This window comes from Baudoinia panamericana (genome assembly GCF_000338955.1).
Source record: "Baudoinia panamericana UAMH 10762 unplaced genomic scaffold BAUCOscaffold_8, whole genome shotgun sequence".
NCBI lineage: Eukaryota > Fungi > Ascomycota > Dothideomycetes > Mycosphaerellales > Teratosphaeriaceae > Baudoinia > Baudoinia panamericana.
Genome location: NW_006911264.1, coordinates 299821 through 317672, shown reverse-complemented (window position 1 = coordinate 317672; position 17852 = coordinate 299821). Strand labels below are relative to the sequence as shown.

The following is a 17852-nucleotide window of genomic DNA, read 5'->3' as shown; positions in this document are numbered from 1 at the left end:
TCCATCATTCCTCCAACCACTTATACCACCACCACTCTTTGGCCCACCCTTACAACAGCAATGGCACTCCCTCTCCGCCCCCGCCTCCCCGCTATTACCACCACGACCTGTCCCCGCCACTTCTCCACCACGCGCCCCCTCCCCGTCTCCCTCCAACTCGACCGCAACAACCCCGACACCGTTGCCGCAACCGTCCCACCCTACCCCTACGGCCCCGCCCGGTGGTACAAGCAATCACGCCTAGGTCTCTACGGCGGCCAACGCATCCAATTCGGCAATAACGTTGGCACGACTTTCGCCGTGAAAACCCGTCGCACCTGGCATCCGAATGTACTTACGAAGAAGCTTTTCTCGAAAGCGCTGAATCGATATGTGCAGGTCAGGGTAACGGTGAAGACGTTGAGGACGATTGACAAATTGGGGGGACTGGATGAGTATTTATTGGGGGAGAAGGAGGCAAGGATTAGAGAGTTGGGTGAGAGTGGGTGGTGGTTGAGGTGGGCTATCATGCAGACGCCTGTCATTAGGCGGAAGTTTCGGGAGGAGAGGGTGAGATTGGGTGTACCCGAGGAGGTAGTGGAGGAGGAACAGGGCGAGGTCGCCGAGGCGAGGGCTGGGATTGAAGAAGCGGTCGAAGTCAACGATGCAGAGGTCGACTTAGAGGCTTCAGGTGCGGACATGGACGCTGTCGAATCTACCGCGCTTGTGCCGACAGACGACGATGCCTTCGTGCCGGACCAGTCACCAAGTCTACCACCGCTAAAGTTCCGCGTCGGACCCGGCCAGCACATCATGCTCACCCCCACCGGCTGGGTGCGCACGCGTCCCGACCCCAGCCGTCGAATCAACATAGCCAAATCCCGTATCCTCGAGAACCTCAAAGCATACCTTCTTCCGCAACGGGAGAAGGACTTTCTGGAAGATCTGCAGGAAGAGCAGAAAGCTTTACCATCGCGAGAGCGGTTGAGCGAGGAGGAGCGGGAGATGTTGTTGAAGGATGTGCGGAAGTATTGGCAGAAAGATCTGGAGCGGAAGGCGGAGGAGCAGTTGGAGAGGCATGTGGAGGAGCGGGAACGGAAGAAGAGGGAGCGGAGGTTGGCGAAGAGGGAGGCGGAGAGGATGGTTGCTGGGCGCCGTCTGCTTGCGTGAGGTCTAAGACTGTTATATGCAGCATGCTGTACGCAAACACCGGATGTACAGGAATGCCAGGCTACCATGCGACTGCACCAGACCCATTCCACCAAGCCATTACGCCCAAGACGAAGATGATCACCATCGCATCCGCGAAGATGGTCTGCGCAATGGCGATGTACCGTCCCGCCGTCCGCACCCATTGCGCGTACGGCTCTGGTACCATGCCGGAATTCGCTATCGTCGCCAGCCATCCGCTGCCACTTAGCTGGCCTCTTTCGAGAAAGAAGCGGGTAGATTGCAGCACCAATTCCGCAGATGTGAACAGGATGAATAGCCTCGGTCCTAGCACAGAGCTGCTCTCCGTAGCCATGAACTTCGACTGTGTCCTCGCGAGCTGGCTCCCGGTGAATGTACTGGTTGTGGTGACGTACATCGCAAGTATAAGGGCGAAGATAGCATGTGTAATCCGCCACACGTACGCGCTACTCGTCTCCGGCGACTTCTGCGCGTCCTTCTGCGCGGCTCCGGCACCTAGCAGCGCTTTGAGAGCGGGAGGGACGTCGGGAGGTGGTGCGTTGGGATCATTGGGGTTTCCGCCCATGAGACCGGCGAGTGACTGCATCATCTTCATCATCGGATCCTCCTCCTCCGCTCCACCTCCACCACCACCTGCTTGCTGGCGTTGCCCACCCTGCCCTTGTCCGCTCATCATCGCCGCCATGAGAGGGTTATCTAACGAGCTGGTCCTAGGTGGTCTCTGTATGCTGTCTATATCCACCTCGTCCGGGTCGTCCACGCTTGCTTGGTTCGCTCGCACTCCTGGCTGTGGTTGTGTAGGGGCAGCAGGGCCCCCTAGCACTTCTGCGGGCGGTGCGACGCCGCCGTTGAGGGCTTTGATGCGGGCTAGTCGCTCCTCGCCTTGCTCTGCCATCTTCTTTTGCATTTTCTCACGGCGCAGACGGGCGGTACGTTGGTTGGGCGTTTCGCCTTCTGGCGCTGCTGTGTCCGCCATGCTGTGGAGGTTATTCGGTGTGGGTTGCTTGTCCGTGGAGTATTAGGGTTTGTGTGTTTGTAGTAGTAGAAGCGCAAGTGGGGTGCTGATATGACGTCGGAGCCAGTCGGGCCGAGTCAATGCCGTGTATCACTTCAAATGGCGCACGCATGGGGAGGGATTTCATGACGGTTGCTGTGGACGTGCCACAATTACTCCAAGCAGTTTGAAGGCAGCAACGTCGCAGATATCGCTTGTATGCCTGCTGTCTCCCATCCCTTGAGCGCGACCACAATGTTGAAGCCACTGTCCCTCCGCGTGACTCATCAGCTAGTAGGCGCTGTAGGATGAATGTGCCTCGTTGATAGGACTCGACAGTCTATCAGATATCTACATACCTTCACAAGACCTAGATTGACGAGGATGGCAAGGTACAAGGGCAGCAGAAAGCCACCAGGTCAGAAGAAGCCGCCCTTGACGCACTTTCTATGTTTGCCACTCGTCACCCCGGACTCGAGACCTCACCTTGAGGAATCCCTACGCTACTTTCGCGACGCTGTAGAGATCAGAGATCGACCTTCTACCGCCAATCTGCAGCATGCTGCCGGACGAGATGATTCGCCGGAACTTGTCGTCCCTGGTATGCACCCAAAGGCCATCCGTGCCGTTGGTGCCTTGCATTGTACGCTTGGGGTGATGAGCCTCGACAAGCAAAAGCTCGAGCAAGCAATCGAGACTCTGCAAGGTCTGGATGTCCCGACTATCCTTGCAGCTGCCTTGTCTGATTCGCGGGCCAAAGGCAAGGGCAACAGCGAGCAACCTCGAATTGAGCGAGCCGAGCGTGCGGTATCCTCGCTTGAACGTCCAGTCTCCCCTCCACTCCTCAATCGCTCATCCGAGCCCCTAAAGATCAACTTAACAGGTCTCGTGTCGATGCACAACCCGCGTAATACTTCTATCCTCTACAGCGCGCCTGCAGACCTGTCGGAGCGCTTGTATCCGTTCTGTCTCGAAGTCCAAAGGCAGTTCGCCGATAGGGGCTTCCTCGTACCGGATGACAGGCAACTGAAGCTTCACGCTACCATCGTCAACACCATCTACGCCAAGGGAAGGACAAAGCGGCCGCCGCCAAAGTGGAAGCAGAAGCTTAGGGAGGAGACTCCCGAGCCGGAAGCTGCCCCAACAACCTCTACGTCTGGTCCCACAAACGATAATGATGACGCTGGTGACGGCGCCGACGAGACTGCCGACACTTCCGCCCCTGGCGGCGAAGGCCGCTCCCAAGGCCACGGACCGTTCGCAAATGCTCCGCTCAAGATAGACGCTACTACCATTCTGGAGCGGTTCAAGGAGTTTGTCTGGGCGGAGGGCGTGGTGCTCGACAGGATTGCGATATGCGAGATGGGCGCGAAGAAGATTACGGATGCGGCGGGTAAATTGATTGGGGAGGAGTATTCTGAGGTTGCGAGCGTGAAATTACCGACTTGAATCAGTTACGCATCTAAGGCCATACGCTGGATTTCGTCCCGCATTGCTCAACCTCGCTGCCGACACTTTCTCTTCTCGATGCGCCCATGCGATGCGGCCCAGCCCGAGGTCCGCGTCTTACTATCCTTGCGTACAGCTTCCTTCAACTCTATTGCTTTCCTTCGCCGCCGTTTCTTACATGGTTCCAGTAGTAATTTCTGAAGAATGCAGAAACCTCAGCAGCTCTTCGGATTGCCCTATGTCGTCGAAGAAGTCCGCCTCCTCCTTAGACTTTGCAGCCCTCTCCTCGCGTTTCGCCTTCACGGTGCGGAGGAACCTCGTCTCCATCGGCCACCCTTTCGCGAGCACCCGCTCCATGGAGCTCACAGCCCCTGGTGTGCAGGCATTGTCTGCTTTCGCACAGCTTCGCTGGCGGCACTCAACAACAAAGGAGTCAGAGTACAGCCGCTGTATCGCAGCTAAAACTTGACTCAGCATGTCTTGATGTGGAAGCGTTGATACATGCGTCAATCAGCATTATGTGGGTAGCCAAACAACCGCTACGACCGTCGTTGGGTCCATTAAAAGTCGCAGATTCGGGGGACAGTGTGATCCTCTCCGCGAAAAGGAGCAGCATCTCAACCTGACTCTGTCCGTGGAAGCTCGATATCAACCAGCCATGGCGCATTGACAGGCTGATAAGTGACGTCCATTATGGCAGCATTGATAAGCGCAGTCTGGCGGCCTTTCCGCAGTTTCGTACCATCGAGGTAAGCAGCACGTTGCTCTCTCACTTGGTTAGGGTCCACCCTCACATCTTCAGTGCCAGATGAGGCGACACCGTCTTTCCATCGCCCACGCTTCCACTCTTCAGTCAGACAGTCCTTGCTAATCACCTCATCAGCATCTTCCGCCCAGCTCACCACCTTCGCGCCCCAGCCTTCGTGGATGTGGCCAAAGCAATGCACGAGTGGCCTGGCTCGCATGACGGCCCGCAGTAGATGCGGACATCCTGCGAGGTCGCCACTAACAGTACGATCTAGCATGTCCCACGAAGGACCGTGAGTGATTAGAACATCTATTGGCGACTGCGCCGCTGCAGCCCCAGGTACTGGATATGGGGCGATATTCTTCGCATCCGATAGCGACGCAAGGGGAGTGTTCCAGCGATCTTCGTCACGCTCGGTTGGGAACGCCCAGTCCCAGAACTCTGGTGTATAAGGGCTGGCAAATGCTACCAGATGAGCTCCATTGGGAAGGTCTATATTGTGGACACCTTCGTCGAGGAAGGTGATGCCTTCCGTCTTTGCTCGTCCATTAGATGCAGTCCACAGGTCGCGTGCCTGCTTGACTTTGAAGGCAGCATGCTCTTCGATCAATCCCTCTTTGGCAAGATGGTTGAAGATATAGTCACGGTCCAGAGAAAGGTCGTGGTTGCCCGCGATCACCAGCTTCACAGGCGCGTCTATCTCCCGAATCATGTCTAGAGTCTGATGGTACTCATCCATCTCTCCAGTCATAGTCATATCGCCACAGTGGATGAGTACGTCCGCGGATGGTAATGGGGCCTCGAAGGGCGGTCGCGGATGCTTCTCGGAACCATCGTCTGCGCGAAGTGCTGCACAATGGGTGTCCGAGATGATGAGAAGTCGGGTCTTGACAGTGGCTGTCATTGCATCAATTGTACCTAGCTTTACAGACAATGCGACCGAAGCATTAGCCCCGTCACGCTCTCGCGGTACGAAGCCCAACGCGGCATTGATGTCGGCGAGATTCAGCCGCGCGTTGATGGAAGGCGGCGGCAACAACCTCACCTTCCTACTACACCTTCACACACAGCACATTGCTAGCATTGCGAGCGTTTCGTGGAGACAGAAATGCTTTGGCAGCTAGCTTGAATGTATGACCACTCTACGTGACACTCTAAACGAAAGCTTGCTGCCGCGGCGTCCAGCCTTATCGCGTGCCCACCTCGGGCTCCAATCACATTCAGTCCTATCCGCCATACAGTTCGCCCAGGCCTGCTATCTTTCTGTATACCGTAGGTCTAAGCGAGCGTGCTCAGACGTCCTCTACTACTGCGTGTCAGCTACAGAAGGTAAGTACTGCTTGGGACTGCATTCTCTCTCCTCCCCTTACGCAGCGTTTCACCTGGTTGGGAGACATTGCTCGCTCAGGATGAAGCTCTTCGGCAACTCGAAGGCTGCAGACGAGGCAAATACCAGAGATGAAGGAGAGTTAGCGGAGCTTGGCTACAAGCAAGAGCTGCAGAGGGTTCGTATGCGTCCCAGTAAGAGACTCCCTACCGTCGTCAAATTCGCTAACAGTGTTGCCCTTCGCTTGTTAGGACTGGAGTCTAATACACAATTTCGGCGTCTCGTTCTCTATTATCTCGGTGGTCACAGGTATTACAACTCTTTTCGAGTATGGTCTTACCACTGGAGGTCCCGGTACCATGACGGTGGGGTGGATAGTAGTGTCCTCCCTCACAACGTTCGTAGGTTTAGGCATGGCCGAAATAACCTCCGCGCATCCGACTTCTGGAGGCCCTTACTACTGGGCGGCTATGCTGGCCCCTAATGATCGGCAGGCTGCGTTCTTCTCTTGGATCACAGGCTGGTTCAACTTCGTCGGTCAGTTCGCGGTGACCACGGGCATCACGTTCGGCTGTGCCAACCTCATTGCGACTCTTGCTACGGTCAAGGGAGGGTTCGTGCCAACGCCGGGGAAGATCATCGGAATTTACGCCGCGCTTCTGATCAGCCACGGCCTCGTCAATACGTTTGGGGTCCGTATCCTACGCTATCTGAACAACTCGTCGATCATTTTGCACAGCCTCGGAGTTGGCGCCTTTGCTATTGCAGTCGTAGCTGCTGCACCTACACATCAACCGGCGCGGTTCGTGTTCGCCAAGTTCTACGACGGTGAGTTTCGGAAACGCCATCGGAATCGATCGCAGCTGTCAGCGACAGCCTTCGCTAATAGCATTGCAGGTACTGGGGATCCTGGTTGGGCAACACGAGCCTCTCCAGCATACGTTGCCTGTATCGGCGTCTTAATGAGTCAGTACACTATCACAGGCTTCGACGCCTCTGCACATCTCTCCGAAGAAACTCGGAGAGCCTCCTGGAGTGCGCCAATCGGCGTTCTGACCTCGATCATATGCTCTGCCTTCTTCGGCTTCTTCCTCCTGCTCTGCCTGCTGTTCTCGATACAGGACTTTGACAGCACTGTGGACAGTGAAGTGGGCCAGCCAGTTCTTCAGATCCTACTCGACATCTTCGGCGAAGACGGAGCGATAGTACTCTTTACACTCGTCATTATCTGCGTTTGGCATTGTGGCCTTTTCAGCTTGACGAGTAACAGCCGCATGATGTTCGCGTTCTCACGTGATCATGGCATCCCGCGGTTCTTTCACAAAGTGGACGAACGGTTTCAGAGCCCGATTCGGACGGTCTGGCTTGCTGCGACGTTGGCCTTTATCCTCGGTTTACCTTCACTTGGATCGTCTGTCGCCTTTGCAGCAGCCACCAGCATTGCAACGATCGGGCTTTACATCTCTTATGGCTTGCCAATACTGATCGGACTTCTCTATCCCCGAAACTTCAAGAAAGGACCTTTCAACCTGGGAGCATTCTCTCGTCCGGTGGCTCTTGTCGCGTGTCTTTGGATTGGCTTCATTACGATCATTTTCTGTCTACCCAACGTACGTGAAGAGTAAGAGCGAGCCATTTGCAGAGTTACTGAGCTGACACACTCTTAGGTCAACCCTGTCACATCGCAGGTACGTACTGCGTCTGTAGTGTGTATGCGCAAACAAAGAGGCGCTGACAACCTCAACAGACGCTCAACTACACCCCAGTTGCCGTCGGCATTGTGGCACTTTGGGCGTTCGGCACATGGTTCCTTAGCGCCCGCAAGTGGTTCACAGGACCGTAAGTGCCCCAACCAATCTTCTAGATCGCACATTGTGGCGCTACTGACTGATGATTCAGTATCCGGCAGATCATGGCAGAAGAAGCTGGAGTCGATATTGACGAACCTGGTGCATTCGAACGAGCGGAAGCGGAAGGAAAGATCCCACCTACCAATAGCGATATGAAGAATGTCTAGACAAGATCATACGACCTCTCAATGTAGCGCTGGGTCATCCAATCACCACATTTTGCTATTCCTTACAAAGGCAGAGTCTGATTCCAGAGACTTTGAACTGTGACGCCATTAATCCAACCGCCGTTCGTCGTATCGCTTTTGAGAGTATAAGACACCTGCCGTGTCTCGTTTGGCAGCAGCCAGAAAGCGTTACTGTCAAAGTTGAGAACAGCACCAGCGGGATAATCGAGCCTAAGAGGAGCACGTTCGCTCGTCAGCAACGCGCAAGCTTCTTTGCGAACGACTTTCTCGCACTTACCATACCCAGGCGGCTACTCCTGATGTCGCTGATACGGTGAAGTTCTGAGTAGTTGGCGAATAGGTCAAGTTTAAGCCAGGATTAACAAGCTGGGCGACTTGCAAAGCAGTTGGGTCTAACCGAAGGCTGGAGTTAGTGCTGCGCCAAGTTACAATTCGGTGCTGTGTCACTCACGGAAGAAGTTTTCATGCCGGAAGGTACGGAATGCGTTATCGTTTGGTAAGCTGCTAACGGCTTCAACAGCCATATACAGGACCGCGTTAGTCAGGTTGTAGCCTTGCAGGATGGTTGTAATAAAAGTCTGGAGCACTTGTGTCGAGTTGATGGCTCCGATAGTGAAGTTGACCGATGCGGCGTGGAGACGTTGATTAGATGCTTGCCAGACCAATCGTACCAAGCAAAAGTCACAGTCCCTGTCGCCGGCTGCCACAAATCTGAGGTAACCCAAACGCTGAGATTGCCTGCGAGGCTGCGATTAGCGCTACCATCGAAGTAGGAACTGGACCGCAATGCTCACCAGTAGTCACATTGTAGTATGGCGCGATGATAACGTGCTCGTAGATGTCTTTGGCGGCGTAGTGTAACACCTCCCACCTCCCATCATACTCGATCCCTGCCCACGCTGGAGCTACCCAGATATCCTCGAGCTGCCAATACAATGAGCCGAGCTGACGGTTTGGTAAGCCAGAACCGCGTCGGTAGAATTCGATCTCACTGACATAGAGATCGGCCTGGAAGATCTGCGTCGCATGACATCAAGCGGAGAAGTTCGCGACAGGATCGGTCTTGTTGGGTACTGGATACCATAGCTGTACTGCCTCTGTCATCTGCGCTTGTCCTATCGATGCGTTGGCGGTGTTGCTCGTGTTCAGTAAACCCGCGGGAGGATGGTGGTCGCGAAGCATAACCGTAGTGCTGTTGAAAGACAAATCTTTGGCGGAGATCTGGGACTGCCAGCTCTGCAGACTTGGCATGGAGTGGTAGCCGAATTCGTTCGAGAACCGCCCAATAGGATAGGCACTGTCGTTGTACAGCACACTTGGTTCGTAATTGTAGAAGTCCGTTTCGCCATAGACACTGCCAGGCGTCAAATTGTAGTAGCGCTCGACCATTGGTTTGGCATTGCTGAAATTGAGTGAGAGCCAGCCATTGCTGGTCGAGCTGGGCGCATAGCTGATGCTCTTGCTGTTGCCGAATACGACAGGAAGCAACGTGTTTAAAAACAGCGTTTCGTACTCCGCCATGTATCGTGGGAGCTGATCAGGGGCAGATTGATTCACAAGAATCAGCTCCAAATTCTCGAGCTCATTACCGCCGGCCCACAATGCTAAAGATGGGTGATGGTTCACACGACGGACGTTGTACTCCGCTTCCTCTCTGACGTTGTCCAAAAAAGCAGGGTCAATCGGATACAGGGCGTCGCCAAACTCGAATTCCGACCAGAGTAGGATACCCTTCTCGTCCGCCAGATCATAAATGAAGTCGGGAGAGTAAGCACCGCTGGCCCAGACACGTAACATGTTCTGGTTGCCGTCCACTACGGAGTCGAAGAGTTGGTTCATCCTCTCAACCGCCACGCGTGGCCAGAAAGCGTCGGGTGGGATGAAGTTACTGCCCTTGGCGTAGAACTCATGGCCGTTGATCTCGAAATGGCAGTTGTTGCCTGGTGCTATGCCTTGCGCTAGCTGATCTTGCGCGATGGGGCTTTCGTTGAGCACGATAGTACGGAAACCAATACGCTTGGTCACACATGTCAAAGACGTATTCGACGCCGAGACCAGATCAATCGTGATATAGTACAGCGTTTGGTTGCCCAGCTGATTCGGCCACCACAAGTCAACGAGCCGCGCAGCTATCGTGGTTTGTCCAGTCACTGTGGCGTTCGTCTGATTGACACGACTCATAGCACCGCTCGCGACTGTGATATTCTGCATGTCCTTCAGGGTATACTGCAAGATAGAGCCAGCAGGAAGCTGGCCAAAGTAGTCCAGGCTCGCGTTGCCCACCCATGGTACGTCCTGTGCAGGTGGAAGATTGTTGAGCTGGCCTTGTCGGTAAATGTCTACAATGCTGTTGCGCACATAGACTTCGTTCGCACCAAGCTGGACAATCCAGGCGGGCTACCATGGGCCGGCAGGAGCAAACGCAGGTCCCCCTGAAGGCAGTGATCATCACCATTAGCGTTGTGTCACAACATCAGTAATAGTCGGTCGGTACTTACAGTCCCAGCCGAAGTCGGATTGTTCCTTACGGATGAAGCAGCGGTTGGGAAACTCAAACACTTGTTGCACCCCAGATGGCCAGGTTTCCTGACCCGGCTCGCTAGCAATTGCATTCGCAATATTGGGAGCACTGCCGAAATTGATCGACAGGATGCGCTCTGTCTCGTCGCAACTGGTCGTGATCGTGGAGACGTCGAACCAATATTGCCGGAACTGATTGTTCGTGCTTGCGACATGGTGACCGCAGAAGCTTATGGATGTGAACGTATCCAGCCCGTTGAATAAAAGCCAAGTACTGCTGACATTGCTGGACAATCCCGCAATGGGCAGTGAGGTATACGTCCAGTTCGACCAAGCAACCCAACGGAGGTTGAAATCGTTTAGGCCATAGTATGGGTCTCCTATCACCTGGTTGGCGAATAAATCCAGATGGACTTGTGATGGCTAGGTCTGTCAACATAATACATCTCGCCAATCAAGGTATCCTTAGCAGCATACCAGAGAGGCTGGTACGGAGACATTGAGGGCATTATTAGAAACAGTCCAGCCGTCCCCGACAAGGCTCACAACGTTTCGTTCGGGGATGAAAGGAAGCAGGCCGGCTGCCACAAGAGCAAATGGGGGGAAAAAAAGCCGCATTGGTACTGCCTTACCGCCAAGTGGACAGGATTAAACATACGAACTAGCACGCTACCTGCTTTGTTATTCTATCTCTTCGGGCACACTCTCTGAGGGATGATGTAACCTTGGAAGTCAGTTTTGCATTGTTCCTACAGTCTGTAAGCGGGGAGTGAGCGGGACCACATGGGGTATGCAGGAAGATCGGCGGCCTACTCGTGCCTGGTGGATCGGAGCTTCGCTACATCTCTTACCCTATCGTGCTTCTGTCGAGGCGCGTCGAGACGAGGACAATCGACCCTTCACAACGGCCGGGAAAAGTGGTCCTTGTGGAGTCGGTTGTAGGACGTCTGACACAGCGAGGGAACAGCCACCGAAGCTGTCAGCCCGAGCGAAAGAGTTCGATCTGTGTAGGTGGTTTGTGTGAAGGTATCCACTACCGTATGTCGACACAGTTGAAAAAGCCCCTGCACACACCGCCTGGGGCGTCGGGATGGCGAAACAGATGTGGCTTGGTTGGCGGCCCGTTGGCGACGGAAATCCAGTAAGGCTCTCGATCTAGAGCTTCGGTCATTGGTCGCGGGCTTCACTCTGCCATGCCCTGTGCTTCACCCTGCTTCAAGTGCATGAAACACGAGAGCACACACCCTGCCACACCTAATGTACAACCTCCATTCGCTATTGCCTTTATGTTCCTACGTTCATCTAATAATCCTTCCAAACCCAGTGAGACTGACTTCGCGCACGCCGTAACTTGGACATACTTCGATCACCTTCGTCATACACAGCCTGCTTGATACCGCCAACGACGGGTACGAAGTCGCACCAGATCGCTGAGAAGATATTGCATAGCCAGAGGCGTACCTACGGTAGGACATATTAGTCAATGCTGTCACGATGCCGTGGAAGCCGCTCACTTCTGTCCTCTTCGCCGTTGCCGTCTACCCCTTCAAAGCCACCCAACCCGACGATCTGCCGCTGCAGGTTGGAGACTGCCTGTACATTATTGAACAGGGTGGTAGCGATGGTGAATGGTACCGAGGGTACTTGGTTGGCTTCCCGTCATTGCTCGCTGGCTTGACCAGCGCGAAGGGAAGACAGCTGGATGCGAGAGTCTTTACAGGCGTCTTCCCACGAAACTGCGTGGAGGAGCGCGAGGTAATGGATGACGGCAAGCAGAATGGCACATCCGATGCGGCGCATGAGGATGTGGGTGGGAACGGCATGGAAATGCGAGAGCGCAGAAAGAGTCAGGCGGAGTATGCGCGCAGACTGAGCAGGGCACTGAGTCGAAAACGAAGCATACACGATATCACGAAGAAGGCGCCTACTAGGTTGATACCAGACGAGCCAGTTCCTCGCCTACCAAATGCGCCGAAGCCTCCCGCTCCTGTGCCGACTTTGCGAGTGGGCGATGAGACTGGGTTGTCGGCTCAAGAGCCGCTCGTGGATGAGATAGCGTCCTGCTTGCGCGAGTGGCATGATGCGCGGCTGCATGAGCTCATCCTTGCACGAGGTTACAGCCAGCTGGCGCGCGTCGCAGACCTCATCAAGCGCGTAGACATCAGCAGGAAGCAGCTGATGCACGATGTGATGACTCTAAAGGAGCTCAACAAGCTGCGTGAGGATACCGTGTGGGACCTGGTCGCCGGCAACAAGATGCTCAGCGACGAGGTCATTGTGCGTAGCCCGACCGAGAAGGGGCGCATACTTACAGCAGAGGATTCGGTGATTGAAATGACAAAGCTGCAGGCTAATATGAGCATTCTCGACCGGCCGCCGAAAGCCTCAGTCGACAAACATATGCTGTACCATGTGCTGGTAGACGTGCGTAATCTAGTTTGTGAGTCAACGGAGGCGGCGACGGTGCAGATGTACCTGTGCACCAAGGAGTTTGGTGAGAAGCCTAGGCCTTTGAGTGAGAACTACGCTATCTCTATACCGCTGCCTCAAGGACCTGCGCAGACACCAGAAGAAGATACTAAGACTCTATTCGTCAATCTTAGCCCCGCCGACATCGGTCTAGGCTCCGACACAAGCTCACTATATGTGGTCTTCAAGTTGCTCAAAGAGGAGCCTGTACGGCAGCAGTTAAGCGGTCAGACATACTTGGCTAATCAAGCCAACACATCCACCTCCACAACCTCGAATGCGCAGAAGCATGGTAGTATGCGAGGTCGGCGAAGCGTCTTTGGAAGCCAGAGGAAGAAGGACGGCCACCAGCGAAACACCTCCGAGTCCACTAGCAGACCTGACACGGCCGCCTCTGAGTTGTCTGAGGCACAGCGTTCGAGCGAGTCGACTTCAGAGCCGCCTGCGTCGGCTGAGATTAAGACCGTCAAACGCACTGTAGGCGTGGGAGCTATCGATATCGGTTCGCTAGCCCGCAATCAGTCCGAACTGGAGCGTCACGTCACCATGTGGTCGCCCTCGCAGCCACAGGACGACAGGGGCGACGAGAATGAGGACTGGCTTGAGGTCGTCCGCGAACTAATTCGTAGCCCCACGGGCAGCTTTTCGCGGGTAGATCTGGTTAAGCGCTTCGACATCTTCGTGACAGCTTTCGCTTCGGCTGATTTGGATGGCCTCGTCCGCAACACGCCAACCTTGCTGCACAATGTGCACATGACGGAGAAGCTGGGCTTCAGTGGTGTGCCGTCCCACAAGCGCAGCGATATCTACCTCACCCTTACGGAACCTTTAGTCCCACGCAACGCACATCTTGCACATTCGAAGTTCGGGAATGTTCCACTCACGCAACGATGTCAGTCCATCCTCGCGAATCTGCAGCTCACCCTGGAGGTACGTAGGGCGGATGGCGAGCGCATCGATGATTGCATCTTCACGGCGTCCAACCACCAAGGCCATACCGCGTGGCGTACGACAGGCGTCGAACGCGGCGAGGGCTGGAATCAGACCATCAAGTTGGCCGTGCCGCCGGAAGATGTACCAGGAAGTCACATCGTAATGAGCATTGCCGACTCACCAAACTTCCCTTTCGCGCTTGCCTGGGTGCCTCTGTGGGAGGGCGATGCTTTCGTCCGAGACGGTGACCACTCGGTGGCTCTCTACGTCTACGATGAGTACTCCTCGAGCATAGTGGGCGGCAGAGGTGCGTACCTTGCCCTCCCACCATGGCAGGACAAGCGTGATACCGCAAGTGCAAATGCCGCCACTGTCTCCTTGCGGACTTATCTTTGCAGCACGGAGTACTCGCAGGATCCGACACTGCTTGGTCTGCTCGAGTGGCGCAATCTATACGGCTCAAAGCTTATCGAACTCCTTGAGCGCTTCGCTTTCGTGCCCGAGATTGAAATTGTCAAGCTTCTAAGCGAAGTGTTCGCTGCGCTCTTTGAAGTTCTACATGAGTATGCCCAGAACGAAGACTACGAAGATATTATTTTCTACAACTTGGTCGTTGTGCTTAGCATCGCCCGAGACCGTCGCTTCAACTTGCATAACGTCATCGAAGACTACGCACAGACGAGGCATGACTGGCCATACGCAAGCAAGTGCCTCATGTCTGCCTACCATCGACTGGTGACGAATCCTTTGGATCCGGAAGCGTCACGCAAGTTGCGTGCCACCCTTAAGGTGGGTGACTACATGCTTAAACTCATCATCGAGACAAGCAAAAGGCCTCCCCCAAGTCACGACGAAGACGGTATGGTGAATGGTGATGCTAAGGAACGCCATCCGGAGCTCGTGCACGACCTGCAGAAACTCTTCGTTGCGCTTATGGCACTCATGCGCAACCGCATGCCTGTATTGCTCGGCACACAGACGCTCGTCATCCAGCACTTCCATACTTGGCTGCCAGAACTCGGTTCGCTTATGGGGCCTACCGACATCATGGAGATTGCGACCAACCTGCTTGACGCATGCGCTAATGCACAAGGCAAGATGATCCTATACCGACTGATTCTGATTATCAACTACAGCCATCTAGACATCTTCAAGCCAGCCGAGATCCGTACGACGCTCATTGCGAACACATTCCGCTGGCTCGCGCCGTACTGGGGCGATGCGCCCGAAGTGACTGAGCAGTGGCATAACCAAGTCCGGCTCTGTTGCAGCGTCGTTGCAGCGCAGATGGAAGAGTTGGGCGAGGAAAGCTGCCAGTATGTGCCCAAGCTCGTCGAGTCTTACACTGTACTGCAGAAGGAAACGCGACCGCCAAAGCGAACATTTAGCATGCTGTTTCCTACGACCTACCCATTCCCATTCAAGTCAACTCCGGTCGAGACGCTCGTCGACGAAGCGATGCTTGAGATATCCGCTTTGCTGGCTGCGGCCCTGAGTAGCCAGAATCGGCTATACTTTGATGCCAACCAAATCGACATTCCGGGCGTGCTTCTGCAAGCCTTGAAGGTCGGTCAGAGCGTCCTCGGTTGCGAAGCCTTTCCGCGCAGCTGGTTGAGCTTGCATGTTAGCCACCATCGCTTCGCAATGACCGCGCTCGAAAGAATATCCGAGGTGCTTGTTGACACCCTACCGGACGTCTTCGCGCCCGACGAGGCCGAAGCCATCGATTTCGACACGGGCATCTGGCGCACATTCTTCGACACGCTGTTTGCCGCTGTCAGCAGCTCAGCTCTCGCGATGGAGACGTTCCCGGAGCAGAAGCGCAGGGCAATCTGGAAGATCGCGGGCGATGTTCGGGAGCTTGGCGCGAACTTGCTTCGAAAGACCTGGACTGCCATTGGCTGGGAGGTGGACGAGGATAGCCACAAGCTGCACGGCTTCGAACGTATGGGTGGTTACCAAGTCCAATTCGTGCCGGAGCTTATTGCGCCGATTGTCGAGCTGTGCCTTAGCGTACATGCCAGTTTACGAAGTGTGGCAGTTGAGGTTCTGCGAACGATGATCATCAGTACGTGGGAGATTGATCAAGAACTCGCAGTGATCCAAACGGCGATGATTGATTGCCTTGACAAGCTCTGCAGAACTAAGGCAGTCACCGAGTCCTATCTTCAGAAGGCATTCGTCGAAGAGATGCTTGAGCAATTTCGGCCGCTGCAGCACACTGTCGAGGACAGCCTGTACAACGCGGTCGTGGAGATGTTCGGTAAAATCGGAGATCTACTCGGCATGTTGGCTAGCGTCCATCAAGGCGACGGTATCAATGAGTCCACGAAGATCATGGATACGCTTCGGTTGATGGAATTCCTGAAGGATCTGCAAAGCGAGGAGGCTTACATCCGCTACGTGCACCAGCTCACAGAACTACAAGCTGCGGCCGGCAACCATACCGAGGCCGGGCTGGCACTACGTCTGCACGCCGACCGGTATCCATGGGATCCATTGACAGATGTTGAGGAGATGTCGGAGCCGAAGCTGCCCGCTCAGACGGCATTTGAGCGGAAAGAGGCTTTATACTTCGAGGTTTGCCAACACTTTGAGAAGGGTCAGTCATGGCAACGAGCGCTCGGTGCGTACAAGGAGCTCGCTTTGCAATATGAGCTCAACACCTTCGACTTCTCGAAACTTGCGAGAGCACAGCGCGCGATGGCCAGCATCCATGAGCGCATTGCGAGAGGCGACCGCGTCAGTCCACGCTACTTCCGCGTAGTGTACAGAGGCCTTGGCTTTCCTATCAGCTTGCGCGAGAAAGAGTATATCTTCGAGGGCAAGGCTTCTGACCGCCTCCAGACGTTCGAGGACCGCCTGCACCAATTCTATCCGGAGGCGCAGATCGTTCGCGGTGCCGTGGACATGGATGGCGAGGGCCAGTATTTGCAAGTCTTCGCCGTCAGTCCACACAAAGATTTGGGTCACATGGTCTACCAGCGCACCAAGGTATCGCAAGCGGCGCGGGAACATGCAATGTTGTCGAATCCGCAAAAGTTCACCGTGACGACGCGGCAACCTGCGGTAGATGTGCCGCTTACAGAGCAGCAGGTGGAGAAGACTATCTACACTACAGCCGAGCCGTTCCCGACCATCCTGCGACGAAGTGAGATCGTAACAACAAAGAACATGACACTTTCACCGATTGAGGCTGCCATCGAGCGTACGACACGGAAGACGCAGGAGCTACTTGCGCTTGCGAAGCGAATCTCTAGCGGCGAGAGTGAGAATGCGGTGATGTCACAGCTCTCTGAGGCGTTACTTCTGTCCGTCGACCCAGACTCCGACACCAGCGTGGCGCGGTACAGGGTCCTTTTGCCTGCTTCTGAAGTGCCCGAGACTAGTTCGGTAGAGGTCGACCCGAAGGTGCCGGAGAAGACAGCCGATCCACCTTTGAACCAAATGCAAAGTGCGCTCAAGGTAGCGCTGCTGGATCATGCGCTCGCGATCAGACGTTGCTTGGGCTTGTATAGCAGGTCAGCCTTCTTGGCAACCAAGCAGCAACTCATCCCACGCTTCGAAGCATCCTTTGAGCACGAGCTCGCACAGCTCTTCCCTGGAAGTGCAGGCTTAATGCTAGAACCCAGTCCGCGTAGCACAATGATTGATCCGGATCTTCTGGTTGAGCAGCAAGCCCAAGCTGGCGCGCAGGCAGACGGAGCAGCTAACCAGCCAACCTCAGTGGAAGAGCAAGCTCAGCCCGGCCGCCGCCGATCGTCTTTGCCCTGGCTGCTGAAGCGGAACTCGTCTTCGCGCCTCAACAAGCACCAAGCCAACGGCACAAGCGACGGCAGCGATAAGGCTGACGAGCGCTCACACTCTCGGCAACGCAGCCGCAGTCGCCTGCGTGATAACAGTCTTACGCGCAGACTTAGTTTCTTCCGCAATACCGAGGACAAGCTGCAGGATAAGGAGGGCGGTGATGGTAGGCACGTGCGCCCAAGCCAGAGCGGCGAGGTGTTGAGGCCTTCTACCCAGCTCTCACAGAGGACAGATTATGGCAGCATGACTACTGCGCAGCTGAAGAAGAGGCTGAGCTTCTTGAAAGGGTCCGGCGGCGCTCAGACGACTGCGACTACAGTGACGAATGGGGAGCAATAGAACATGCGTCGTGCGGGCGATACATTGATATACCCTGCCTCGCTGCGGGCGTTGATTT

General features: G+C 55.1%; 8 protein-coding genes across 8 annotated transcripts; 4 read left to right on the top strand and 4 right to left on the bottom strand.

Annotated features, from left to right (window-relative positions):
* Positions 1–60: 60 nt before the first annotated feature.
* Positions 61–564, top strand: BAUCODRAFT_73149 (uncharacterized protein; the record flags this gene model as incomplete). The annotated part of the gene is made up of 1 exon (XM_007679430.1): positions 61–564. A coding segment is annotated over one exon (504 nt), but the record flags the coding sequence as incomplete, so codon positions are not given.
* A 646-nt stretch (positions 565–1210) lies between these two features.
* BAUCODRAFT_123531 (uncharacterized protein) lies at positions 1211–2146 on the bottom strand (the record flags this gene model as incomplete). The annotated part of the gene is made up of 1 exon (XM_007679506.1): positions 1211–2146. One exon carries the CDS (start codon positions 2144–2146, stop codon positions 1211–1213), a length of 936 nt encoding a protein of 311 aa, XP_007677696.1.
* Positions 2147–2548: 402 nt separating this feature from the next.
* Positions 2549–3613, top strand: BAUCODRAFT_72788 (uncharacterized protein; the record flags this gene model as incomplete). The annotated part of the gene is made up of 4 exons (XM_007679404.1): positions 2549–2683; positions 2723–2878; positions 2966–3323; positions 3411–3613. The coding sequence occupies 4 exons, from the start codon at positions 2549–2551 to the stop codon at positions 3611–3613; spliced, it is 852 nt and encodes a 283-aa protein (XP_007677594.1).
* An 87-nt stretch (positions 3614–3700) lies between these two features.
* Positions 3701–4176, bottom strand: BAUCODRAFT_524099 (uncharacterized protein). The gene has a single exon (XM_007679505.1). The coding sequence runs from the start codon at positions 4088–4090 to the stop codon at positions 3788–3790; it is 303 nt and encodes a 100-aa protein (XP_007677695.1). The 5' UTR covers positions 4091–4176; the 3' UTR covers positions 3701–3787.
* A 54-nt stretch (positions 4177–4230) lies between these two features.
* Positions 4231–5487, bottom strand: BAUCODRAFT_110250 (uncharacterized protein; the record flags this gene model as incomplete). Its single annotated transcript, XM_007679504.1, has 2 exons — positions 4452–5487; positions 4231–4409 (listed from the first exon to the last, which is right to left on the bottom strand). Exons 1-2 carry the CDS (start codon positions 5263–5265, stop codon positions 4231–4233), a joined length of 993 nt encoding a protein of 330 aa, XP_007677694.1. The 5' UTR covers positions 5266–5487.
* Positions 5488–5770: 283 nt separating this feature from the next.
* BAUCODRAFT_73125 (uncharacterized protein) lies at positions 5771–7531 on the top strand (the record flags this gene model as incomplete). Its single annotated transcript, XM_007679429.1, has 5 exons — positions 5771–5866; positions 5940–6520; positions 6578–7298; positions 7356–7376; positions 7436–7531. 5 exons carry the CDS (start codon positions 5771–5773, stop codon positions 7529–7531), a joined length of 1515 nt encoding a protein of 504 aa, XP_007677619.1.
* Positions 7532–7644: 113 nt separating this feature from the next.
* Positions 7645–11247, bottom strand: BAUCODRAFT_157561 (glycoside hydrolase family 2 protein). The gene is made up of 9 exons (XM_007679503.1): positions 10724–11247; positions 10225–10669; positions 10128–10158; positions 8801–10073; positions 8521–8743; positions 8367–8464; positions 8178–8304; positions 8004–8118; positions 7645–7936 (listed from the first exon to the last, which is right to left on the bottom strand). The coding sequence occupies exons 1-9, from the start codon at positions 10862–10864 to the stop codon at positions 7768–7770; spliced, it is 2622 nt and encodes an 873-aa protein (XP_007677693.1). The 5' UTR covers positions 10865–11247; the 3' UTR covers positions 7645–7767.
* Positions 11248–11740: 493 nt separating this feature from the next.
* BAUCODRAFT_72975 (uncharacterized protein) lies at positions 11741–17794 on the top strand (the record flags this gene model as incomplete). Its single annotated transcript, XM_007679418.1, has 2 exons — positions 11741–17626; positions 17714–17794. The coding sequence occupies 2 exons, from the start codon at positions 11741–11743 to the stop codon at positions 17792–17794; spliced, it is 5967 nt and encodes a 1988-aa protein (XP_007677608.1).
* Positions 17795–17852: the final 58 nt, after the last annotated feature.

Bases quoted from the DNA above. Each gene is read 5' to 3' on its own strand.
- BAUCODRAFT_524099 (XM_007679505.1), bottom strand. From the start codon at position 4,090: ATGCTGAGTCAAGTTTTAGCTGCGATACAGCGGCTGTACTCTGACTCC.
- BAUCODRAFT_157561 (XM_007679503.1), bottom strand. From the start codon at position 10,864: ATGCGGCTTTTTTTCCCCCCATTTGCTCTTGTGGCAGCCGGCCTGCTT. The intron at 10,159-10,224 runs GTAAGTACCGAC...CACTGCCTTCAG, and splicing joins ATCCGACTTCGGCTGGGACT to GGGGACCTGCGTTTGCTCCT. The intron at 10,074-10,127 runs GTAGCCCGCCTG...TGTGCGCAACAG, and splicing joins TTTGCTCCTGCCGGCCCATG to CATTGTAGACATTTACCGAC.